The following is a 25,623-nucleotide window of genomic DNA, read 5'->3' on the forward strand; positions in this document are numbered from 1 at the left end:
TGGCAAATTGGAGATACCATATGTAAGTAAATATGTATATACATATGTATGTATTCGTGGGCAGCTCCGTCACTCACGTTCACACTCTATTTATGTCGCGGGTGGGAAAATTTAAATGCTTACGAAAAAAAAAGGATTTTCTGTAAATAATAGATCTAAAGTTTGATAGTTATTCGTTAGATGTATAGATGTATAGTGAGAGGTGGACCTCTGTACTGAGGCTAGCTATCAATCTAGAATAAAAATAAAGCTGGTCGTGTTTTTGGACGATTGCATATAGACTTTAGGATCCTTCTAGATGCATTCTAGTTACGACGCGCTGACAAATAACATTGATATTATTTCAATCTGCGATTAGAGAAGGCCGAGTGTGTTTCTGGGAGTTCTATCGCATGATCAGTCATACGTGGTTACTATTGGCCAGGAACAGCTGAAGCGCTTCTCGTGTACAGGGTTTAGCTATTACATTAATAAAGTCCATTGTATTGTATGTGTTTGAGAGAGAAACAGATAGTTAGAAATAAAAGAATTTTTGTTTTTGGAAAAATATGCAGATTTTTTTTGGTTTCGAAGAAGAACTTAGTTTTCTAAAGATGTGAATGCGTTATCAACTATCAAGAGACGTGCAACAGGTTTTAAAGTTGAATTTCTCATCGTATTTATCAGCTAGAGTACGAGGAGAGTACCTTTATAATGCCTCCCAGTCGTCTGGACGCCGTTTACAGAAGTATTTTGCTCACAAAATTTTTTACCAAAGGTTGGGGCAAACCTGAGAATTTGAAAAGGTAATATTTAACCTCCATGTAATCCAAACATGTGCTACTTCTTTGCTCCATTATCATTTAAGAACATCGCTTGTAACATTTTGGAGTCCTTCCTAGTTGCGCTTTTGTAATTTGTATTATTTTTTTGTTATTGAGGATAGTTTTATGTGATGATTCTCATACTATGTCATGGCAGAGAGCATATATTATATATGTTCTCTGATCATGGTAACTCATTTTGTTATTTGAATCAGTGGTTACTTTTCTGTTCTTTCTTAAAGATTCATATACTTTTATACTTTCAGGATATTCGAATTTAGGAAGGTTGTTGCGAACAGAGAAGCTTGTTATAATCTTATACCTCGTGATTATCCAATAACTATCACCAAGGTGGAATACTCGATTGATTGATTATGCAACAACAACTACTTCTATAAACAGTAAAAGTAAATGTCATTACTTTCAGGATGAAGAATGGTCAGATTGTCATATTTTGGAAGGTTTTTTTTTATCTCCTTTTGAACATCATGTACCCAATTTAATGCCAGAAGAAACAAGAAATGCCTATTTTCAAGTGATATTACCAAGTAAATGGACTTCACATAAAACTAAACCCATGTGCCTACATCTTGCAGGTACTGGGGATCATGTAAGTTTATCTTGCAAATGATATCGCCTTGTGCCAAATGACAAATGTAAAATATACTTTTTAAATGTGTTTTATAGTTCTTTTGGCGGCGAAGAAATCTTATTGCAAAACCACTGCTAAAAGAATCAGGTATCGGTTCAATTTTACTGGAGAATCCATTTTATGGACTAAGAAAGCCCAAAGATCAAATGTAAGAAAACGTTCTTCATGAGGTTTGTACTAGACTGCATTAGTATTACAAGTTATTGTGTACAGCATTTTAAATGAAAGTAATATCACTCACCAGACGATCCAGCTTACACAACGTATCAGACATCTTCATTATGGGTGGATGTCTGATAATGGAGTCCATCGTTTTACTCAACTGGTGTGAACAGCAGGGATTTGGACCACTGGGTTTAACCGGATTATCTATGGGAGGGCATGTGAGTATTAAAATATATAAAAATACAAAGAAACAATTGAAAAACAAACATAATAATAAAATAACAATTATGAAAAATATTAATTTTACAGATGGCTTCTCTCGCTGCAACTAATTGGCCTAAACCCATTCCATTAGTTCCATGTCTGTCATGGTCTACAGCTTCACCCGTATTCACTCAAGGAGTTATGAGTGCCTCGATAAACTGGGAACTGTTAGAGTCCCAATATTTTTCAAACAAAGAGTACCAAAACGATCTGGCCAAGATGGTAAAGATCATCGATCAAGACGTAAGTTCAAAACTTCCGATATTTCATAATATTTACTACAGTAATACATGTCGTAAACACTTGTGTATTTTAAGAATTGGCAAAAGCATATACTGCATACTGTAAACAACACATGACTCAATGACTATACCTGTTATTACGTCAATTCACACTTACATATTGAATAGAATAATTCTCACCAGTAATAATCTAATCTGTAAGTTAGTATGAGGATTGCTTTTCTATATTTAAATGCCCAAATTGTGATTATAGGATGCCTTCCTGGCAGGTCAGCACTTTGCTAAACACTATCCAGAAAGCATGTTCAGAGTGAACCAGTTAAAGAGGGAAGTAAAGGTGCTTGACGGGGATGCAAAAGGCGATTCTAATAGCCAAAACAATAATGCAGACCGTACGACCAACAATAATCAAAGTAATTCCAATGAAAATAATAAAGACAATAATACAATGGACTCAAACTCTATAAAAAATGCTACCAATCTTCGAATTGCCGAAGAAACGGCAGCAGCCAAACTCTTCCCCTTAAACCTCATATCAAATAAATTTAAAGTTGGAGAATCGAATGTTCTCAAGGGTAAGCCTATAAATCTTGCACGTCACCTTGCAATTCTCCCAATTCAGAAGTCCATTAATCCTAACTATCCCCCATATGATAGTCATCTAGTCATTCAACATGAAACTTCGAAGGTATGCTAAATCCAGCTACACATGCAAGCTTACTGTGTGTCTCAATCATTGATTTCCCAACATCGATTAAGGCTTTTTCTAATCCCATGCAAAAGTTTTAAAGAATATCTGTTTACCAAGCATTTGTTTAAGTCTATACTAATACATAATTTTGTTTTGTTTGGCTTGGCTTTATGATATGTCCTGGTAACAGGCGTATGCCTGTTGCCCGTGTCGAAACACCCACTGTTTTCAGGCAATAAATGGCGAGAACGGGAGGCTCTGCAATTTATGAGAGGAATGATGGACGAATGTACTCATCTAAGTAATTTCGAAGTTCCTGTCGATACAGAACTAATCATAGCCGTATGTGCCAGAGATGACGCTTACGTACCACGTGAGGGATGTATGAGTCTCCAGGACATTTGGCCTGGTGCTGAGATTCGCTTTATAGATGCCGGACACGTAACGGCTTATTTACTTCATCAGAAACTCTTCAGGTGCTCTGAAACATTTACATCAATCTTTTCTTACACCTGCATTAATATTTTAAATTTCCTGATATTAAATGCTATCCAAAAATAAATACCTAATGCGTAAAGTAACATTTTTAATTTTTTTTTAGATCGACCATCATAGAGGCGTTCGAACGGACTATGAAAAAGTATCCTATCGACAACAGTTGACGAAACCCCCATTATTGTAGCTATTGAGTGATTGTTACACTTGTAAATAGAACTATTAGACAAAACAATATTGATTTATGTAGACAGGTTTATTTTGTCCTGTATATATTAGGAAGGTATAATGTTCGCTCAAGAACATTCTGTTCCTGTCGACAAGCGTCGAAGTACTGCCACATTGTGCAATTCATATTTGAATTGGATTTATCGTTTTTCGGTGATCCGAATCGAGAATATATTACACATAACAATGACGATTGTACTTTGACGAATCAAAACTTTATATTTGAATAAGTGCACCGTTAGTGCTATCACTGTGAATTTGATCGCCCTATACAATCAATTGATATTTATTCACAATTGTTCGCCATATTTACACCAAGTTTTACACTATTCTAGCCAAAAATGTATTTGTTATAATGAGAGATTGTCGTTTTATATATATATACAAAAGAATTGTTGTATGCTGATCACGCAATAAATATTGTGTTTTATAACAGACTCGGTTAATTTCAATGTTAACAATATGGCCGACTGATCTGATCCAAGTACCCGCTATACCAAGGGGGACTTGAAAAAATGATTTCTTGAGAATTGAAATGACTAATTTTTCGATCGAAATACATCTTATAAAAACCCTACTTTATTTTTAACAATTCCTCGGCATTCAAATGACTATCAAGATACGTACGCTACGGAACAAACTTCGAATATTCCGCTATCGGCACAGGAAGTATTGTGTCGCCATCCTGGAATGCAGAAGTGAAAAGAATAGATGGCGTCGTCGTACCGGAAACCGTTCGGCCCGCTCGCGTAAAGGCTAAGAAGCAGCGTTGGCCACATGTGTTTGTGGGCCACTTTTCCGTGAAAAAAGATCCTCGAAAATGTTCCGCGTTTACGTAACCCGGGGGTACGCTATTCGCCCACGGGAATGCTAAAGTTCGCCGACTGGAGAACCCATGGACGAGCCCTGCAGCAAGTGACGTGTCGCCAAGAAAGAAAGTAACGTGCCTGAAATTCATCGTGCCTAGCAAAGAGGTTGCTGTCTGCTAGCTCCGCTAGAGACCAGTACGGAACTTCCACACGGTGTGCCGAGCAAAACTAAGTATCGTAGTAAATTGCGTTGAGGTTTAGTTACAAGTGATATTGCGTACCGTGTGAGTTAAAACAATTCGGCGTAGTTTCAGGGAATACATTTACCGGCATATTTGCAAGCATCCGATTGCTTTAAGAGATTAAAGACGTGAATTCGTCGAGTCAGCGTGCTCGTGTACCGCCGCTACTATACAAACCGCGTGTCTCCGGAAATAGAACTTGTTTCCACGTCTGCTAATTTATCCTGGTCGTTCCGCAGGCCGGAGATCGCAAGGAATTGCGAAGCGCTCGTGGTACGTTTTCTTTCATTTATTTAAATAACGAGTACGGCACGTTTTTATCCGTCACCGGGAGGTAAAAGCATTAGGAAGCGCAACGTGCTCGGCGTGGTTTTGGGAAAGAAATCGCTTCGATTCCTCGGCCTTGTATCGCAGCTGGTCAAGCGGCTATTACTTGAGGAAGGTTCACCTTGTGAGACAAAGGTCGCATAACCTGTCGAGCAGCAGTCGTGAAGACTCGTGAGTGGTAATTCCTTACCCTCTGTGAAGATACGGCGTGTTCGCGCTAAGTCGGGGGCCATGCGCTCGGCTCGCAACATGGACACTTTCTGGGCCTTTTGAAAGCTTAGAGAAAAGTACGCTTTATTCGTGTCAACTGTTTGGGAGTTTTTAATGAATAAGCTTCGGCGAAGTAGTGGCGAGTCTTTGATTTTGATGCTCGCGTAAACTTCCATCTTTGTGAATTACCTCGGACCTCGTGTTTTTGTAATCCACGAGTGGCCCAAGATGGCGACCAAGGTGGCTCCCGGCTCTCAGGGAAGTGCCGAGCGTGAGGAGGGCCCTGGGGTTTCTTATGCGAGTATCCTTAACCCTAAAGCTGCTGAGGGTACCAAGGACATTAAGGATAATAATAAGGAAAATATTGGCGAGGTGGCTCCTACTACTGGAAAGGACCGTCTTGTTTCCACACACAGCCCTAAAGGCAAATCCTATCAAAAGAATGGAAGAAGATTTAATATCCAGCCACAGTCAAAATCAGAACGATGTCCACAACCTTCTTCGGAGGCAGTTAATAAGAATGTGGGGGTCGTAACGATGCCTAGTGAAAATTTAAAGCAACAAAATGAGGTAGCACGTGGTGGTACGGAGGTGTTGAACAATGGTGATCTGGGTAGCGATGGAGAGTTTCAGACAGTTGCACCAAAGAGTGCACGTAGGAAGGAGAAACAACGTGAACACCGTGATCATCGTGATCGTCATCGCCATCGTGAGAGACATCAGCAGCCACGAAATCACAGTGGAGGTAGTAATGAAAGATCACACAAAGACAAGGAGCGTAGTGAGAAAAATTCCTCGGATCATGTCCTTGCAAAAGAGGGGTCTAGAGATAAAGAGGATACTGGATTAGATCCAGAAACAGAAGCACAGCCTGTAAAATATGTAGAGGCACCCTTGCCAGCTGTTAATCCATGGACAAAAAGTAAAGCTCCGGTAGTTCCTTTAATATCCATAGCCCCACAACCACAGCCACCTGCGCAGCCTCCTGCAATTGCCAATTCCTCGATAGACAAACAGGCTGAACGAGAGAAGAGGGTATTACAGCCACAGCAACAAAGAGGGAAAGCTGGTAAGCTTCAAATAATAATTATTTCTCAGCTTCAATAGATATTATTATTCCTACATTGACAATTGGTATACAAGCATATTGTTTTTTAAATATTCTAGACCCTAGCTACTTTAGGTGCATCATGTGATAATTTCTTATTAGTAGAGTTGAACATTGACTGCCTTATTAATATTAGCAAATAAAACACCAAATCTCTCAGGAATACCAAATACTTGAGATATTCAGGCTATAGAGATACCTGATGATTATCTCACTCACATTAGTTTCTCATACATGTCTGTTCATATTCAACTTCGTTGGCACACGTGATGCAACACTGAAGATAAACAGCGTTTCATTTTATTTTCACACACCAGGGTCAGTGGTTCAAGTATCACTGTGTTCTACATATTTCTTCTTTTGTTGCTAATTATCTCCAAAAATTTACAATGTGCTTAAATTTTAATGCTTTGATTATTCTGTATCAGTTCTCTAACTTTTCTGAATTCATGAAGCAATGTTATACTTGTATCAATACATTAAACAATTTCTTATTCACTTAACGTGGACCCAAGCAGGCCTAACGTTTAAGAAATTAACAATTTTGCAAAGATTGTTAATTTTCACTCTTCGTTAGAATTTACTCTATTCTTTTTATTCTATCCTAATATTTCTGTGAAATAGTTATATCCACAACGCTTTTCAAAATCCCGAATTTCTGAAAAAATGATATGGTAAAATTATTTTACACAGCATTTACATTCCTGAAAATGATATTGCATTAAATAAATCACAGATTATTGTACTTCAAGGATTTTCACAGTAAATTTCTATTGCGTGTGACTATCCTAACAACGTAATACCTCATACATCATAATCAGAGTCGATCCTCTTAACGACGATCATAACGAAAGAATATATAAGAGAAGTGTCACGCAAGGAACCATTATACTTCCGTTACATAAATCATTGTCCATTCGGTTATCATTTCCCAATTTAAAATAAACAATAGGAACGCGTCGTCAAGACTTAACAATTATAAATATTGTGTATGTCGAATCAATTTTCAAGGGTCGATATACCGCGGTTATTTAATTTCAAGTCATAATCCCATTTACGAAACTATCACCTGCTATCATTAAATATGCATAACCCATCTACGCATACATAACATATGTCCTAAGATACATGCTCTTTCTAACCTATCTAATTATCTCCAAGATATATCTCCAGTTTACACATTTATACTCCATATGGATAAATCTACTGAAACGTATTCGTATCTTATCGTATGGTATGGCCTTTAAATGTGACAAGTTCTGAACTCTTGTTCTCTAAAAACTGGTTTAATGGTGACTATCATTCTCCAACACTTATGTTTAATGCTAGCTTAGTATTCGTTAGCGATTCAGAGTGTTTTCAGTTTTTATAAATCTTATAGTCGTTTAATTAACAAAAAAATATTAAAATACTTGATACTTTGTCATATTTATTGAGTTACTATGGTGAATAGAGTATTGATATTTATTTGATGGTGCGATGGTGCCAGGCTATTAAAAATCAATATTTCTTTACTGTACAAAGGTAGAAAGATATCAGTCAATTATTTTTCGAGTCTCATAGAATTTACCAGCCATCGTGCTACTTCTGACGCAATTGCAACGTTTGTTTTTAATTGTATAATGTTTCCGTATGATGGAACTTTTTAATTGTGATAAACTTCGCGTTCAGCAGTGCCTGACGCCGCTTTTAACACGCGTGAAAAACTTGTACCTACAGTTACACTGGTGAATAACAATCATGGCAGTAATTATTTTCAACTGACGTGCAGCCTGTTACTATCTGGCAGACATTTGTGAAATCTTTGCGACAAGGGAGTGAAAATGAGATAAAGACAAGTTTTTCAGGAACAGTATTGGGGTATTATAGGAATTGACGTGTCATTTTTTAAGAACATGACGCTTAGGATTGAATTTCAATTTCGTATTCTTGTATGTGTTCTCGCGCATACACTAACAACACAAATATGAAAATCAAGGTGGGGACCACGTGGCGCGGAGCACGTGCTTCTGGCGCGTGCTTCTTTCAAGAATTCAAAAAGCCCGCCGCAGCTGATTTCCCAGTGCAACAATTAGTACGGATTAAGAGCGCCTTTTCACGAGCAACAAACAACTAGCAGTAGTAAGAGAATCCCGCTGACTGGTTGATTTCGCTCACGTAACAGCCACGCTCGGTCAAATCGGCCAAGTAGCGCGTTCAATTCCGTTGCTTGGTACTCGTGAAAAGGCGCCCTTTAAAAAAATCAACTGGCAGACGGTGACAAATGATAAAAGGATTATTAAAGTAAAATGTTAACCTCGGGCGTGGTGCCAAGTCCATTCAACTTTGAAAATTTTGTCTAGCTGTCGAAGTTGGACTAATTATGCGCTGTGATTATCGCACCGATTAGATAACGAGAGATAACTAATAATAATAATAATAATTGCACATGAGCGACGTGTCGAATGTTTCTGTTTTCGACGTTGAATTGATATATTTTGCGTTTCACCAGCCCTGGACTTTTCCTGCGTCAGTTGGCCGATCGGTAACAGTTATTTTCCCTTATTTTTTTGCTTCTTCTCCTCTTCTCTCTTCCTTGTCCCTCTATTTCTCTCTCTCTCTCTCTCTCTCTCTCTCTCTCTCTCTCTCTCTCACACACACACACACTCTCTCTCTGACCCACCCTAGTGTTTACGCGACGGCCGACGACGTCTATTTTGATACTCGCGTTTCGTAATGAACGTCGCTGCCCGATCTCCCGCACGTACGCTCTGTTTATAGACACATACCGCGGCAATTTATGCCAGCCACTGCAAATACGAGAGAAGAAGAAAGGGAGAAAGAAACAGATCAAATTTTAACGAGAAAAACAAATTTAAACGTCCTGGGAACTATTTCATATTTCTTTAATTCAGCCAAACGTCACTTTTCGCTACGTCTTTGCAGAAAATTACTTAGGGCAGCTTTTTTTACCACGAAGGCTGCAATTACCTGATAAAAGAATGGCATCCGCGGTACCTCTACTTTTAATGGCTCTCGATCGGTACCTGCGTTTCTCTTCTTCTCCATATTTCACCTGCTGTTACTTCCTTGCATCTTTTAAAGGGTTGCTGCAAAAGGTCACAGTAAAACATAAGGACACGCTTCTTTTCCACTCTGGGTCACGTTTCATCACACGCGTTGTCGCTGAATCATTACTTGCTTTTAGAAGAGACACGCATCTCGTGGCTACCGAAGGAGCCATCTTTAGGTCATGTCCACAACAAATCCTTTGGATCGGGCCCAGATGTCTTGCAGAGTAACGTTGGAAACTGCCGAATTTTAGTAAAGCTATCTAAAGAGGTACCCATGTCAAATCCCGCCGGAAGAATAGCCTCTGCCTTTGGAAATGTTTGTCTTATTGACCAAGAAAGGAGGAAGGAAGGACCCTTGGTCGATCCTTTCAATTCTCAAGGAACCGGAATACTATTCCATAGAACTTTTCGAGCGATGGTTAACCAAGTGAGTTCATGGCATTTTCGACAAAATTATAAAGCTCCGTGAATCCTCCATGGAAAAGCAGTGTTCAGCTGCTTAAAAAAAAAAAGATTTCTTTTTCAAGGACATGCAGCTTATACATACAAATTTACATTATAGTACCTTTACGCGCTCTATACTATATTTTGACTGAGTAGCTAGTAGCAGATGTATTTTACGTAAAAAGTATATATAGGCCTGTAATGTACACTGAATCTAACCTAACCTAACCTATATCGACACTTACACCTACATTTGTAAAGAGGCATGGATAGTGCGTAATACTTGTACTATAATGTATAAGACTATACGCAACAATACGTAACACGGCAATCATATGTGACTCAGAAACCTAATATACAAGAGTAAAGATTGACATTTTGTAATTTCCTTATTCGTCACGTAATAACTTTTAATATTCGTCAATATCTCCCATTAACGTCATGTCTTCCCTACAGGTTGTTTGTCTCTCAGAGGATTGTTCAAGTGTTCAAAGAATATTTAAGTTGGTCGAGCATTATTCCAACTGGATGAGTTCTGCCGTATTGCCGAATTGCGATAGAAAATTGTATTTCTTACTTAACTGCAGTACATAGCTGTGCTGTCTCTTATCGTGAAACCTATAATGCCTTTTTCAAAGCATTAATAACTATATCTGTATATTAGTACAGTAAAATTATACCACAGTCGAATCACTTGGTTTACCAAACTACTGACGTAGTTTTTCTGGTATGCCCGATAGATTGATTCTTGTAATCGAATACGTATTATCAGCACTTGCCAACCGCCACGACTTTATTTTCAAGAAAGTGTAAAACAGGACGTAGAAAAAAAAAGAGAAACACAAAAAAATATACCCGGTGAACTAAACGGCAGCGATCATTATTGGCATTGTCGTTGCGTAAAACGTCAATTTCGTCAATTCAACGGAGTTATGGACTTTATTCGTCTTTACCTAAAATCAGCAATATCTCGAACAAACGAGATCAGTAACAATTAAAGGCAGTTGTAGGAATTTTTTTTTTACCGGCATGTTGTGTTTCCTTAGTTATCTGTAATAGCCACCTCAGGTGCGTACTCTTAGTTCCGGTCACCCAGCGACGAAAATTTTCTAAGGAAAGTGTTCCACGAAAAATTGGCAAATTTTGCAAATTTCAATGCTTGTCATGAACTTTCCTTTTTGGTATCCTTTATGCAAGGATCTTCCTGCGGCGCTTACTGCATGTAGGATGCACCTCTTGCCCAACAGCTGTGTGCGTCTTTATAGTGAACCAGGTAGAAAAATCCCAAACCATTAGGGGTGCCATCCAACGTTCAAGGGTGCTATTCGAAGAGGGTACGTGGAGCCTGGAGTATATTTTGGCTACACTAGGGTAACCTACCACTTTTCAAATCTTCCCGGCGGAAAACTCGTTAGGCGTCGAGACGTCCAGGCAGGTAGCAGCTGTGGGAGACGTCGTAGTCTTTGCGAACCGCCTTTACGTTACCAGCAGCGCAATTTGCTTCAGTAGAGTGGCGGAAGTCGTGGCGCGATCACGTACGACGCTTTGTCATTGAAACCAAAATTTTTTTTTATATTAATGCAAAGTTTCCTTTGATGAATATAGGTTATACATACACACATATATTTATATATGCATATATATAGGCGCTGAACCATTCCTCTTCAGATTTAAAGCCTTAATTAATTCTTTTTTCTTCTTTTTTTTTTTGTTTTGTTTTAATCAAAGACTGTTTCACAGATACTTTAGTGAAGTGACAGTGCGTAGCAAAGTGGCTGGTATCGTGCATAATGAAAGTTGGAAGTGCGCCATAATGAAAATCAATGAGAACGACGCAGAGAGCTTGCAGCGTGAGTTCTCAAAATTGATAACAATCTTGAAATTGTCTAATTAAAATCAAAGCCCGTCGTTTGATAAAAACATTTTTATATCATGGTAACGTAATATCGTATAAAAAAAATCCTCCACACGCCACGTCCTTTCATCGTAAATTTTTGCCAATCAAAATAATGAAATTCGTCCAAGCGATACCGAAATTACCATATTTTCTTGCATCTTCGATTATCTATCTTTTTTCTCAAGTCGTATATCCGTAGCGTTAACGATAGTGCACTCCATGGATAATCGAGCAATTTGCAAAACTTCAATATGTCGATACCCACCAATCTCTCCTGCCACGCGATACACCCTATCGTAGTTTATCGTGCTGTTTGGCCAAGTGGCCTTATGCCACGTACACAATAAGCTTGTCGCCTTCCTGACGTACATACCACGAATTTCCGCAGTCGCCTTAGCACTTGGAAATTTACAATTTTATCAGCACCCACGACTTTCGCACACACTCAATGGCAGAACGTACGTGTGGACGCGCGTGCAAACGCAGATCCAAAGTTATTTTAATCCGCGCGCAGAGACATTTCCAATAAGTCCGTTCGAATTCCTATTCGCTGGGAAATCGATTATGCAACAGCCGTGACCACCTCGAGCTATGCAGTCTGCGTGTACGTGTGCACTATTGACTTGACAAGTGCAAGAAAACGCAGAGGCCTTTATTGGAATTGTCAATGTGCCCTGAAATTTGTTAAGCTTCCTTCACAACCTTCGACGCACGGAGCACCCGATGCACATACCTATAGAAATCTCACCTCAAAGGTGCATTCGCCGAAGACCAATGAAAGTTTGCACTAATTCACTCGTTAACATTAAAGCACGTAGAGCTGTTGCCTCTGTTACCAACGCGTGCTTAAGACGCAACTCATTTTCTTATCGTGTTTTAAAACCGTGTAATTTCTATGCTATAAGAATATTAATATTTAGTATTGTTCCAATAGGTTATTACAAACGATATTATTAACAACAGTAGTAACAATAATAATTAACTAATCCGAATGCACAGTATACAGTTGGCTACTAATTCGTAGAGATGGAATAAAATCTAGTTAAGGTAAAAAAAATATATATTTTTTATAAATTATGAAATTCCCAGCCACGCTTGTTTATTTTAACTCTTTTTATCGCAGCTCTTGCGTGGCACGTGTCATCGCTAATAATGTACTGATAGACTGCAACCGGAAATGGTGACATTGGCACAAATCGAATTGTCGGGACGCACCGTGAAAAAAAATGTCTGTGCATCAAAAACGTGCTAATCCATGAGTTCGGACATGCGAGACGCATCGCACACGTATACATATGTATGGAGGGCCGAGGCGACACACGTGCATAAAGACTGGACACTGATAATTTCTATTCGAGCGATCAATGGGCGGATATTCCTTTATATTACAGTAGCCGGGCCGACTCCTGGTGCTTTCACTGTCGCACGGAATCACAGAGAGACAATCAGAGTTACCTAAACTCCAATCCTGATCCACTTGCTAATTTGAATGGCTCGATCGACATTAATCGGAAAGTTTGTCCCTCCCGGCGTCGTACACTTTCACCATACGGATCGATAGGGATCGAGCCACCTTTGGCAAGCGCTCGAAAAAGAAAACAAAATTTAAAGCAACACCGATCTTGCGCCATTCGCTCCAACCAGACAGAAGTACATGCAGCTTCCACAATGTCCTTTAGGCAACGAAGAGACTCGCCTTACTTTTTAGGTCCCCGTCGATGACGTCCAAGGACGCAGCTCGAAAGACCAGAAAATAAGACTACGCGTTGCTCCATGAAAATCGACCCGAGCCTCTACGGTTACGATTAAAGACACGAGCGCGTTGTGCTTTATATTTTTTATTGCGTAATGATTGTCAGGATCTTTGCTGATAAGATTCCTTAGTCGGACGTGTGCTACAGACTATTGTCGATTGTATCATTTTTCGGATTATTGAGTTACGGGTATCGTCTGGTCCACAGGATATTAGTAGCTCTTGGGCAGGACGATGATGTCCTGAGGTCGCTCGATATTCTGACATAAGACGAGTCTCCCTCTATTGGCTTTCGATTAATTGCGCATTATTCTTGGAGATTGGTTGGGTATACGTGGCACGCTGCCTGACACTCGCTAGATATGGGAACAAACGACTTCGATCCACGTGCGATTTGCCTGTTACACTTTGTACTCTATGTAAGTTTTCCCTCGCTGTGAATCTAAAGAAAGCAGGAGAAAAAGGATATTTCTTATCTCATTGAGGAATGGTGCGGTTGTCGTCTTTTTTATTTGATTTGACCACAAGACGATAAACTTCGTCTTATGCAAAGGCGACAGTCGGAAGTCTTACGATATTTTTGTGGACAATTGCTTCCTTCAAGAATCGATTTGAGACACGCTTTTTATATGTGTTCAATTTATTTTTCTTTTTTTTTTCAGAAAATGGTGCTTCCACTGGGGTCCAGCCAACGATCGTCAAGGCGCCCAAGGACAGAAGAAAATTTAATCAGAGGGTTCGTACAGTCCCTTTTTTCTATTCTTATTAGTGGTCGAAGATCAGGACACAGGTGTCCAAAAATATCAGACCTCAGAGTAGAGCTTGATATTTGTGCCACAGTCGAATGAACAAATGAATTATGTAATAATTCAAATATTGAAACATTCGATAATCATTGTATACACTTTCCGTGCACTCATATTATCCCCCCACGACTCCTGCCTTATCCGGACGAAATCGAATGCATTCACTGTATACACGTATTGCACACCTTTTTATTTATTACTGCGGTTTCTTTAGTGCATTGAAAATTCATTCGATCCCGTTTCCATTTTCCAGGCGAGCGACTTCACGGATATAGGAGACTGGCCGTCGCTTGGTGCTCAAGGAGAGGTGGGTATCTTTTCACAGCTTTCGATACCACACCGGTCGACCTTCTTCTCGGGCGATGAGCCACAGGAGCTATACTTGATTCTAAAGAAGATTTGGTTAGACGAATGGCAAAAGCTAGAGCCTATAGAATTGCGTATGCCAGTGTTCTGTGGGTGTAGTACTTTTGCCACATTAAACATCAAGGAACGTTCTATAAATTTTTAGTACCAGATGCTAAACTCTGTAGTTCTTGTGCTTAAGGACGTTCCGCACAGCGCCACGCTGTAGTCACAGTAGTTATGTAAATCTTGGATTATACCAGGTCGAATGACTGTGGTACAGTTAAAACCGTTTCGGTTTAGAAGAAAGCTGCGGTGGCGACGCCTAAGCAGAACGGCACCCTGGAGCAGAGCGTCCCCAAGGAGAGCAACAACACGAACGTGCTTGAGAATAGTAAAGGCAAGGAGAACAAGGAGCAGAATCACTGTCAGGATGACAGCGACGAACATACGGATGGGAGCGAGAAGAAGAAGAAGGCGAACAAGCAGAAGTGGGTGCCGCTGGAGATCGACCTGGCCAAGAACAGAGGAAAGAGAGAAAGATCGCCAAAGTATCACAGTCAAAGAGATAAAAATGGCGAAAGTAAGGAACCTTCTGTTATCTCCAGCCTTGGGAATTGATACCGAGTAATAGCTATATTTTTAAAAGTTCTCTATATCTCTTCATCACTGTTTTCCTTTAGCAGATGAGAATTGGAGAGATAGGGATCACGACAGATCCAGCAGTTACAGCTTCAGGGGTGGTCGGGGAGGAAGCCGATACAGAGGTCGAGGTGGTCGAGGTTCGCGTGGGGCATCCAGAGGATTCAGGCCAAGACACGATCCCGAGTATTCCGATTATCCTGCAGACTTTTCCCAGGTGCTTAGCAAATCTTCTTATTTACTGTCTATCACGCTCTCGTGAGGTTAGCTATGATGAAGTCCTATGGGATATACTTTACTGACTAAATCATGGAGTTTCAATGGATAGTAGAACTGACGTGTGCGACGACGAGATATCAATGATCAATTGTCATTACCTCAAGGGACTATATTCCACGATTTCTGTTTTCAAGATTAATAAATTTGGCAGTACGGACCCCTCGTTCATGATGCCATACATGGGGACTTTCTATTTCAACAATACCAGTTACGTTAATCTCGACACAACGACCCTCAAGGAGTACATAAGGAAACAGATGTAGGTGTCACACACAGTACTTGGGTATTTTTTCCAGGAGTTCGCGTCTGTCGTTAATTAAAAAGATGTTTCTTTTCTTTTCAGAGAGTACTACTTTAGCGAGGAAAATCTACTGAGGGACTTTTTCCTGCGACGTAAAATGGACGCTCAGGGTTTCCTACCGATCACACTGATCGCCTCGTTTCATCGAGTACAGGCTTTAACGACGGACGTGGGTCTGGTCGTGGAATCCATCCGAGAATCCGATAAATTGGAATTAGTAGACGGATTTAAGGTAGGTTTGCAGACTATGAAATTAATGATGGCACAATTATTGAGTTCAGAGTCCGTACTGTTGCGGACTGTCTGATGGAATTGTGCTAGAGCAAATGTGAGGATTCGCTAACACCATTAGGACTTGATAAAGTCCAATAAGTGGAGTTTGATAGTAGGCCTCTCTACAATATAACAATTATGCTTACGTAATTAATGTTTAATAAATGCGATCGTAAACAACATATTTTTGTTCTTGTTACATTGTTCAGGTTAGGACAAAGATAGATCCATTGAAATGGCCGATACTGGATGCTGCGGGAAATCCAGTCTATCCTTACTTGTGCGAAATGCCAGGTCCGTCCCATAATGAAATAATACTCCCAACACCACAGCCAGAGTTTAGTCCCATGTCGAAACCTCTTACCGCAATTCCTGTGCCTCCTGTACCCCGTGTGATCCAAACGAGCAACAGCACCTCGGCAACGGGGCGACTGAGCGAGTCGGAAAGCATCTCCTCGTCAATAGGTGAGAGCCTAAACCCCGATGTGCCAGAGTTTGTGCCGGTCGTGGCGGCCGCCAAGCCCAATGACTCCACTGTTAATGACAAAGAGAATGATCGACCTAAGGATGAAGACGTAACGGAAAAGCCAAAGAGTCCGACCTCGCAGGCGAGTAAAATATCATCTACGTCGGCCAAGAGCGAGAGTCCTGCACCGTCACCCGAGGTACAGGTCAATGGGGAGACACAGGTTCCAGCGGACAATGCGTGGAGAGAAGTAGGGATCGTGTCAATTGATACAATTCAAAAGTTTCTGGTGCACATACTTAATGATTATGCATTTTAATATATTCAAGGTTAAAAGAAGAGTGAAGCACCCTCCTAAGGGTAAACCCGAAGGGAAGAAGAATATTTATAGGAAGGGTGAGGAACGTGAAGAGCTGGACTTTCAGTTCGACGAGGAACTGGACACGCCACCTCCCACAGGACGTCACAACGCCTTCTCCGAATGGTTCGTGTTTTCTGTCGCCTTTAATCTTCCCTTTACTGCGATTTCATTTCGCAAATTTCGACGTGATGATTACTCATTAACGTCTTCTTTTCCCGACTGAGGAATTTGTGCTGATCGATTTTGGTCTGACGCTACCCAAGGTATTTCCCAGCGGATCACAGTCAGTGCATCCTGGATTACGGTGGCTGCGTATGATGTTTTCAGGTCCGAGGACGACGAGGACTATGAGCTCTCCGACAGGGATATTAACAAGCTGCTCATCGTCACACAAACCACAGCTGCCATACCTTCAAGGATTCCAAAGCACGAGGGTCACGACCGTACGGGCGACTGGACCACCAGAGTCAAAATGACTCAGGATCTCGAACAAGCTATTAACGATGGATTGTTTTACTATGAGGAAGATCTCTGGACCGAGGATGGACAACGGGTAAGATTCCGTCCAAACACGATCCAACTTCTTTTAGAATATCTTTTAAGACTCCGTCATTCGTTTCCGCAGTACGGTTCGGTATCCTCGGTGGGCAGTTACAAGACGGTTAACGTAATCAGTCAGGAAGTCTTCGAGAAAATGGCACCTAAAGCACCGCGTAAGGCAAATCCGGAAGTTCCTCCACCACCACCCTCTACAGCAGAGGATATGGATCTGTCGCATTCACTTCCTACTCACATGCCAAGTTCCTCGGAGGGTCACGACAGAAGGGATCGTAGAGGAGGGGACAGGGCGCGTTTCAACGACAGAACCCGCGGTGCCAGATGCGGCAGACGTGGTGCAGTCCCTCGCTTCTTTGCCGTCGTAAAGGATGAACCTGCTGTTGATCCCAGAACACCCAGGAAGCGTAAAACTCGTCACAGTAGCAATCCCCCGGTGGAGCATCACGTCGGATGGATTATGGATGTCAGAGAGCATCGCCCGCGAACCTACTCAACTGGGTAAGAAACCTTAATTAACGTGAAAAGGCTATTGAAATTTTGACATGTACCCATAGCAAAACGTTACTTCATCTTTTAGAAGTAGTACAGGCACTAGCCCAAACGAGGGCTACTTGGCAAGCAGCTACGGAAGTGCTCCACAATCTTTACCGACCTTCCAGCATCCGAGTCACGCTCTGCTGAAGGAGAATGGCTTCACGCAGCAAGTGTATCACAAGTATCACTCGCGCTGTCTAAAAGGCAAGGATTCATTTCTTGTTTCTGCATTCCTCAAACTTACTTTTCTTTCGTTAAACATGATGAATACATTTTACTTTGTCTTCTTTTCCCGACTGAGGAGAAGTACTGCTGAGAAACTTGTTTCTGACGCATGCCTTTTGCTCTTTCGAAGTAGCGTCGTTATCATTTTGATGTGCTTCTAATTGAAAAAATAAATTGATCTTTCAGAACGCAAGAGATTGGGTGTTGGTCAATCTCAAGAGATGAACACTCTCTTCCGCTTCTGGTCGTTCTTCCTTAGAGAAAACTTCAATCGTACAATGTACGAGGAGTTCAGGGTTATTGCCAAGGAAGATGCTGGTGAAGGATATCGTTATGGATTGGAGTGTCTCTTCAGATTCTACAGTTACGGCCTCGAAAGAAAATTTAGGCCTCAGCTATACAAAGACTTCCAGACCGAGACTGTTTGCGATTATGAGAACGGTGAATAGCTTTTCTTTATCTCTTCTAAAATGCCTGTGATGCACAACATGCGACAATATAAAGGCAATTGAGAATAACGATGCAACATGCGCAAAAGGAATTATAAAAAGGGTGCTTTTTTGTTAAATCATAATTTTAAAACTTGATTCTCATTACAGGTCAGCTCTACGGACTCGAGAAGTTCTGGGCGTTTCTAAAATATTACAAACACGCTGACAAACTTCACGTGGATGCCAAACTAAATGACTACCTATCCAAGTTCAAAAGTATCGAAGACTTCAGAGTAGTCGAGGTACAAGAAAATTTAAAAGTGGTCTAAATTTTGAAAATTTGAAAGTCTTCTATAGATTAGGTATACTCAAAGAAATGCGTGTCTTTTCCCAGCCTCAGATAAACGAGATGCTACAAGGATTCGGCGGTAACCTTCGATCGCAGGCGATGAAGCGGCGTAACCGAAGCGTCTCCGAGAGTGCGGGGGGAGTCGAGGCGTCGCCAACGAGTCGAATTCGCCGTCTGTCCGGCGGCTCTAGCACAGTGACACTGCCAACCAGTAATACTGGAAACACAAGCACCCTCCACAAGCATCAGCGTTCAGATTCCGTGAATCTATCCCAATATCGTAACCGCGCCGACTCCTTTGGCTCGGGGAGGTTAGGCAGCAGCTGGCGAAGGAATGACACGTCATCCTGGAGCAGCCAGCGCGACCTGAGTAAGCAGCAGCAACAGCCACGAAGTAGACACAATTCCGGCTCGTTCATGAGACCCCAGGAAGTTACAAAGGGCCAGTCGTCCAGGGCAAATGTGAAAAGCGATCAGGGCAACAAAAGTTGCGGATCCACGAAGCCCGAAAATGCATCAACCAGCCAAAAGTGATCCCTCCTCTGGGTCTTTGGGTAAGTGAGAGTGAGTTTCTTGGGTAACCGGACGGGAGCGAGAAAATTAAACGAAAAAGAAAATACTAGTGTGACATTGTATAATCTAAGCGAGCTAAGGCGCTTTGCGCCTTTCGACCAGGATATAGTTCACCTTTAACTTAGGATGAGGAGAGCAAGAAAAAATAGTAAGAGAGGGAGAGAGAAATGTGTACAAGCGAAAGATAAAGAATGAAGAAGGAATGTAACCACAAGAAAACTTAATAACGCTGCCAAACAGGACACAGAGACGCGGTCGATGAATTCTTTGGGGACTCCTATTTTTTACAAGAATCCGGTGCATGGTAGTGACTATATATATTTTTTTTAATGGAGCTTTTTGCCTGGCCCATTTTTTAAACACGGCCGGACGCGAATCCTTTTTATATATGTACATGTTAATATGCATTCAGCCCAATTCCTAGTCTACGCGATTTAAGATGCCCGCCCACCAGTAGTTAACGTTTCGACGCCGTTGTTTATTTGATTCTCTTGGAGACGCGAATCACGCGGCCGTCCGGTGATCGTCAGAGAGAAGACAGATATATCTATATATATATATATATCTAGCTATTTTGCAGCTTCTCAAAAGTTTTCCGTGTCTTCCACTATACTCTTGACGTAAACCTCCCCGAGGATGACGTGCTCGGTATCAGATCTCACGCTCGAATGTACAAAATAACGCACGAGGGAAACAAGCGCGTAGGAAATGGAGTGAGTGCAAATCGAAGAAAAATAAAATCTCAACGTCCCCACTAATTGCAATTTTAAAAAGAGCCTCGCATTGCACAGAGTCACCATCACTTTCGACTTTTTATTCGGGGGAGGAAAGGATTCAGTCAAAGAGAACGAATGCAAGTGATAAAGGGACAGATTGAACGGGAAAGAATGAGAGTGGTGTGAAGAGTATGAGAGAGAAGGAGAGAAATTGAAGGGGGAAGAAAAACAAAATAAAAGAAATCTGCAAGTAAAAAATGAGACTTTGCAGATTCACGAGCGAACATCTTTTGCTCCCGATAATCTCGTAGGATTTATGGGGATGCGTCAGTCTACTATTATTACTGCTATTATTGATACTATTATTACGATTACTATTTACCACCTAGCACTATTATTATTACTATTTACTATTATGCTAATACTATTACTACTACTATTACAACTACTACCACCACTACTACTACTACTACTACTACTACTACTACTATTTACTATTACGATTATTATTGATACGTTATGCTATCTAAAAAAGTAAAGATTTTAAGGAGCTGCTGCAACCACATACTATAGGCATTTAAATAACCTAAGTTAGGATGCGGTTAGGCTTACTCGTACAAATCGGACTTTTTCTCTTACATCTTTTTCCGTTCAGCTCAGTAATTAGGGCAAGAAGAAAGAATGCAAAAAAGAAAAAAAGAAAAACTCTTCCAAGATCTTCTGTAAATTCTACATTTCGTCAGGGAATAATAGATAAAAGTTGGCGGTGAATATCCGAAATTTAAACACATCATCTCGATATTCCTCGCATTAATTAAATTGAAGTAAACAATAATTACAAACGAATTGGGACGATAGAAATGATACGAGCGATGATGTTGATAATAATGATTATGATAATAATAACAATAATAGCATGCGTACGCTTTCCAAGAGGTGTATTATTATGTTTATACCGTCAAGATAAACACACTCTCGTTCGACTTCCTTCGACGATCCTGTCATGCTCTCGATGATGATTTATCCAATTTCTTTTTTCTTTTCATTTGCATCGATTTCTCTTTATTCTTTTTTTTTTTTTTTTTTTTTTTTTTTTTTTTTTTTTTTTTTTTTTTTTTTTTTTTTTTATCATATTGGTGATTCATAGAAAATACAGGTTACAGTAACGAGGCGTTAATGGCTGTAATTAATGTTTGTATTGAGAATTGCGTGAGAGACGAACAGCACGGGGCGTTTTGGAGGTTCGAGGAGGAAGCGTACGCTTTCAATGTAGAGAAGGACGATAGCTGATTAAAACGGCATTTTGTTGCTTTTTTTTTTTTTTTAAATTAACGATATTAAGCACAAGAAAGCGAAAGTGAGAACGAGGAAGATATATGATATATTATATGTATGTATATGCGAATTAGTTAGATGAATTTAAAAAGGCAAGAAAAAAAAAAGAAAGAGCGGACTTTGCACACTGTAATAATTCGTAATCATGTTTTTGTTTGGATTTTTGTTCTCCTTTATATTATTGTATACGAGTAAAACTTCGCGACTCGCAGAGCAGACCGAAAGTCGAGAAGAAGTTAAGAATAAAGATGTGCAAAAAGTTGAAAACGAAATAGAGAAGCTGTCACTGAGGAAACGCGCAATATATGGGAAGCCCTGGTTGAATTTGCCAAAACGAAGGGAGAATATAAAGATACATAATTATTCTAGCAAAGAGATAAGAAAATAAAGAGACATGCTCTGGTGTCATAAAGAGGGATAAATCAGGGATAAAATCAAGTTCTTGTTCCATTAAAAAAAATTTTTATTCGCCAATCCCCGTACGGAATCCAGAAAGATACTCTTCGTCTCAGGCACAGTGAAGGATGTTTTAATAAAAATGATCTCCCAATTTGAAAAAAAAAACAGGCCAAGTCTCCAGCATCGCCGCATCTCGTCATTGTATTCATTGTATCACTACTATCGATACTGTTAACAAGACTGGTGGTTCATCGCCATTTAATCAACATCGCCGATCACTGCTACCAACCGCTACAGACCCTGTTATCACTTGGATACCGAAACATCTCCAGCACTGCCAGCTCTCTGCTCATCACGCGACCGAGCTAGTCTTACATTATTTCTTTTCTTTTGTTATGTCCATCAATAGTCATCCAGGGTGATTGGCTGTTCGAGTAATAGCTTGACGGTTTAAGAGATGATTAATTAACGAGTGACGAAATTTAATAAAATGCAATATATATATATATGTATAGCGGCGGTTGAGCAGCGAACGAATCACTATGTAATGAACTATTTTTATGCACAAAAACAAAAAATCTGTTATTCGCATGCGATCGACCATATTGATATTAAGATTGTATACAAGCATTGAAAACGCATTCGCTACGCGCTCACGCTATTGCTCATGAAGAATATGGAAGATCAGTCTCTTGTAAATAGCCGAATATTTTCGACGACTTTGGATGCCGGTTTTCTTTATCATAATTGTCTTTTACGTTTGTTCTCTTTTCTTTCTTCTTTTCTTTTCGGCAAACATATGTACATGCTTACGCGATTGCGGTTAGTTTTTAAAGCGAGTGACTATTATCATTTAGAAGAGTGACGCGTCGCCGATGCGCCGAATGCACCGCACGCGTCTTACGGATTTACTAATTCTTAACGCGTCTTCGTTTCGAGTCCGTGAAAAATTAAATTTAGAATTAGTTTGATAAGTCTGTGGGAGTTTCCTCTCGTCATGGCGTACACACGGTGCTTTCTGATTTACTTTCATTCGCCACGCACTTCGTCTTCTTCCTTAGACTGAGTCTTATTAATCGCATCGACGCTTTACGATCCGTTGTGCCAATGTAAATTTTGCTTTCTTTCCTTTCACTGTAAAAACACTCATCATTCTCTAGAGGCCCGCGTTCATTGCACTTGTTGCGTATAATTATCTTTTTTCGTTACCGTTGTTACCGTTGCTGTTGACTATTTGCGGGCGTTGACTTTTTCTCTTGCGCACCTAGAAAGAAAAGAAAATCTCCAATGCATCATTTGCGGATCACCATTTTTTGGATATATTTTGATATTGAATATTAAGTTTTTCTAAGCGATTCCTTACTCTCCAATTTTATTGCTGTTGCTAATGTCTTGGCGCTGTGGTAAAAATTAAATCGTACTATAAAAATAGAAGACTCACCCTTACACGGTTTATGGGTATGCCATGAGGATGAAGCTTCCAGCATGTAAAAAATATACATATGATTACTTAATTACTATCATTTACTTATACGTATAGTGTTAATCATTAATAAAATTACAGTTAGGGCTTACACTTATAAGCGGGTGGGGTTAATGTTGGTAACAACTCAAAAAATGTATAAAAAAATCTGCATATATTATATATATATATATATATTAAAGACTCACACGTCACACATGTCATCGATTGATCACAGGGAGTTGATTGGTCCCAGCAATAGCGTTCGTCGTATCGATGTAAATGAGTTTTACCACGAGACCTTTATAGAAACACTATGTACCGTAGTTGTGCACAATCAGACAACTCAAAAGACGAAACGGATAACATCGATAGAGAAAACAAAACGAAATCGTTCACACGTAATCTGTATAGACATATGAAAAAAGAAGCACTTAGCATTTTATAGAGTTATTGATAATTCTGTTTTGTGTAAAAAAAAAAAAACGAACAACCAAAGCATCCTGCTACCTTCATTTGGCTTTGGGGTTCGATCACGCCGATCCCAAAACCAATGACCCTACATCCTACTACAAAAAAAAATTATCTGGACAATCACTATAAGAATTTTCAATATGGCGTCAAAGTTCGATATTCGCTCCTATCGGTTATTTTCATGCTCTCGTTTACCATGTAAATTCAGAAATTCTTGCCTCACTGAGTTACAGTAGTGCCTTGGAACGATGAATCACTTTTATTGGCGGAAGACACCTATTTGTTTTGTTTTACTTTTTTTATTACTAAAAATAAATTTTATTTGTAATCGATCGATATTCTACAGAGCATTGCATAGAAACGGATCCGCCAGATGAAAGTAAAACAGAGATTAAGAGTAGTTACCGCGTGCAGTGTGAGCATAAATATCGAAAACAAAAAAAAAGAATTGGGCACACCAACTATGGTCTCCTTTACTAGAAGCATAAATAATAATAGTGTAATATCATATAAATATTGCGTATGCCATGTGTCGTCTCGAACAACTCATGTGCATATATTAAAAATGTTCGAGACGACACAGTGGCGTATTTTTATACTACGTTTGTCGCATGTAACTGCGAGAATTTTCACGTGAATTTAATAACAAGATAATAAGGGAAAAGAGATACGAGGATAGATTTACTATTATAACCTAGTCCTTTATAATAAGAATAAGAAAAGGTGTGAGTAGCTGCATATTCTGGGAGGGCTTTTCATTTAGCCAAGTACTATTAGATACGTGAAACTTGGTCAAATTAAATCATCTTGTCTCTCGTGATAAATAATTTACTCTCATTTTTCTTTTTCTTCTTGCATCATTTTGCATAATAATATTCAGCGCGATATTTTTTTTGTCATCCCCTCCATGCGGGTGATAACAAATTTACATAGGCATACGTGGTTACATCATAGATACATATACCGTAAGAGGAATAGATGAGTAAAGAACGAGAGATTGTTTTTTTTTTCTTTTAATGAAGTACAGTGATATGTAAGTCTTAATTTAAAAAAAAAGAATATAGGAAATTATGCAGTTCTTTCCATTTTGATTGCGAAGTGTCTGAGTGTCTGGATTTTCCTTCGGAATCATGTTACGTACGTGCATACATACATTTGGGAGTTGTAACGTTTGTGAATAGAAAGAAAGATTGACAAAAAAATAAAATAAAAGGAAAAACACAAAAAAGAATCAACGTATCTCATTGTATCATAATTATGGCGGAATCGTCGAATACGAGTGATCAGTCACAAGACCATTGGGAAGCAGTCAAAGTGTAAGTTAATTAAAATATTGTTCAATTCGTGTTAGAAAAAAGATAGAAATTAATCGTAATTTCCATACATTTTAAAAATAAAACGTTAATTTTATCGTTAACAAATATTCAAACGGTTAAAGCTGCGTCGTACGGCTCGTAAATTTGCCGCCATTAAAAACCGACCAGTGAGCGCCTACGTGAGTAAATAAATATTCTAACGTAAAGGTATCCGCGTTGCTTGGTGTCGGTTGGCGTCGCTTGGCGTCGCTTGGCGTCTCTGTACAACTGACGACGCCGGTAGAAAGTCTAAAGCGGGTTTGAACGTCCGTTAAGATGGCGTTAGCCTCCTTCGCGGTATCTGACGCTGGTGTTTTCAGGTTTTACGGTTATGACTACCGACTTCCATCGTCTTC

At 39.8% G+C, this 25,623-nt stretch overlaps 2 protein-coding genes and 1 long non-coding RNA gene across 17 annotated transcripts; 2 read left to right on the forward strand and 1 right to left on the reverse strand.

Moving 5' to 3' along the window:
• Positions 1-32: 32 nt before the first annotated feature.
• Positions 33-3,977, forward strand: LOC107270264 (protein ABHD18). 7 transcript variants are annotated; one of them, XR_003060483.1, is made up of 9 exons: positions 33-785; positions 1,070-1,154; positions 1,231-1,413; positions 1,491-1,603; positions 1,700-1,838; positions 1,930-2,127; positions 2,380-2,814; positions 3,050-3,293; positions 3,419-3,977. XR_003060483.1 is itself a non-coding variant. In XM_015745113.2 (9 exons), exons 1-9 carry the CDS (start codon positions 694-696, stop codon positions 3,477-3,479), a joined length of 1,464 nt encoding a protein of 487 aa, XP_015600599.1. In that variant the 5' UTR covers positions 41-693; the 3' UTR covers positions 3,480-3,744. The 7 variants fall into 7 exon arrangements, 6 of the variants coding, with proteins under 6 accessions (XP_015600599.1, XP_015600598.1, XP_015600600.1 ...); XM_015745113.2 differs by having other exon boundaries at positions 41-785; positions 1,085-1,154; positions 2,380-2,701; positions 3,008-3,293; positions 3,419-3,744; XM_015745112.2 differs by having other exon boundaries at positions 42-785; positions 2,380-2,701; positions 3,008-3,293.
• Positions 3,978-4,267: 290 nt separating this feature from the next.
• Positions 4,268-25,143, forward strand: LOC107270289 (la-related protein 1B). 7 transcript variants are annotated; one of them, XM_015745162.2, is made up of 16 exons: positions 5,357-6,197; positions 14,046-14,119; positions 14,443-14,496; positions 14,838-15,117; positions 15,218-15,393; positions 15,590-15,714; positions 15,799-15,988; positions 16,239-16,745; positions 16,825-16,979; positions 17,184-17,409; positions 17,482-17,912; positions 17,992-18,152; positions 18,360-18,614; positions 18,773-18,906; positions 18,999-19,507; positions 22,145-25,143. In XM_015745162.2, the coding sequence occupies exons 1-15, from the start codon at positions 5,357-5,359 to the stop codon at positions 19,485-19,487; spliced, it is 4,098 nt and encodes a 1,365-aa protein (XP_015600648.1). In that variant the 3' UTR covers positions 19,488-19,507; positions 22,145-25,143. The 7 variants fall into 7 exon arrangements, with proteins under 7 accessions (XP_015600652.1, XP_015600651.1, XP_015600648.1 ...); XM_015745168.2 differs by lacking the exons at positions 5,357-6,197; positions 22,145-25,143 and adding exons at positions 11,248-11,338; positions 11,474-11,583 and having other exon boundaries at positions 18,999-20,461; XM_015745167.2 differs by lacking the exons at positions 5,357-6,197; positions 22,145-25,143 and adding exons at positions 11,323-11,338; positions 11,462-11,583 and having other exon boundaries at positions 18,999-20,521.
• LOC112494736 lies at positions 6,233-12,367 on the reverse strand. 3 transcript variants are annotated; one of them, XR_003060479.1, is made up of 5 exons: positions 11,774-12,367; positions 11,114-11,276; positions 9,414-9,787; positions 9,207-9,325; positions 6,233-6,894 (listed from the first exon to the last, which is right to left on the reverse strand). It is a non-coding gene; the product is annotated as an uncharacterized LOC112494736 (long non-coding RNA). The 3 variants fall into 3 exon arrangements; XR_003060480.1 differs by having other exon boundaries at positions 6,233-9,325; positions 11,896-12,367; XR_003060478.1 differs by having other exon boundaries at positions 6,233-9,325.
• Positions 25,144-25,623: the final 480 nt, after the last annotated feature.

This window comes from Cephus cinctus, unplaced genomic scaffold, assembly GCF_000341935.2.
Source record: "Cephus cinctus unplaced genomic scaffold, Ccin1 Ccin1_scaffold0715, whole genome shotgun sequence".
NCBI classification, from domain to species: Eukaryota; Metazoa; Arthropoda; class Insecta; order Hymenoptera; family Cephidae; genus Cephus; species Cephus cinctus.

Excerpts from the sequence above, each read along its gene's own strand:
- LOC107270264 (XM_015745112.2), top strand. The coding sequence starts at position 694 with ATGCCTCCCAGTCGTCTGGACGCCGTTTACAGAAGTATTTTGCTCACA. Across the intron at positions 1,155-1,230 it reads ATCCAATAACTATCACCAAG|GATGAAGAATGGTCAGATTG; the intron begins GTGGAATACTCG and ends CATTACTTTCAG. Across the intron at positions 2,128-2,379 it reads TAAAGATCATCGATCAAGAC|GATGCCTTCCTGGCAGGTCA; the intron begins GTAAGTTCAAAA and ends TTGTGATTATAG.
- LOC107270289 (XM_015745162.2), top strand. The coding sequence starts at position 5,357 with ATGGCGACCAAGGTGGCTCCCGGCTCTCAGGGAAGTGCCGAGCGTGAG. Across the intron at positions 6,198-14,045 it reads GCAACAAAGAGGGAAAGCTG|AAAATGGTGCTTCCACTGGG; the intron begins GTAAGCTTCAAA and ends TTTTTTTTTCAG. Across the intron at positions 17,410-17,481 it reads GGACCGAGGATGGACAACGG|TACGGTTCGGTATCCTCGGT; the intron begins GTAAGATTCCGT and ends TCGTTTCCGCAG.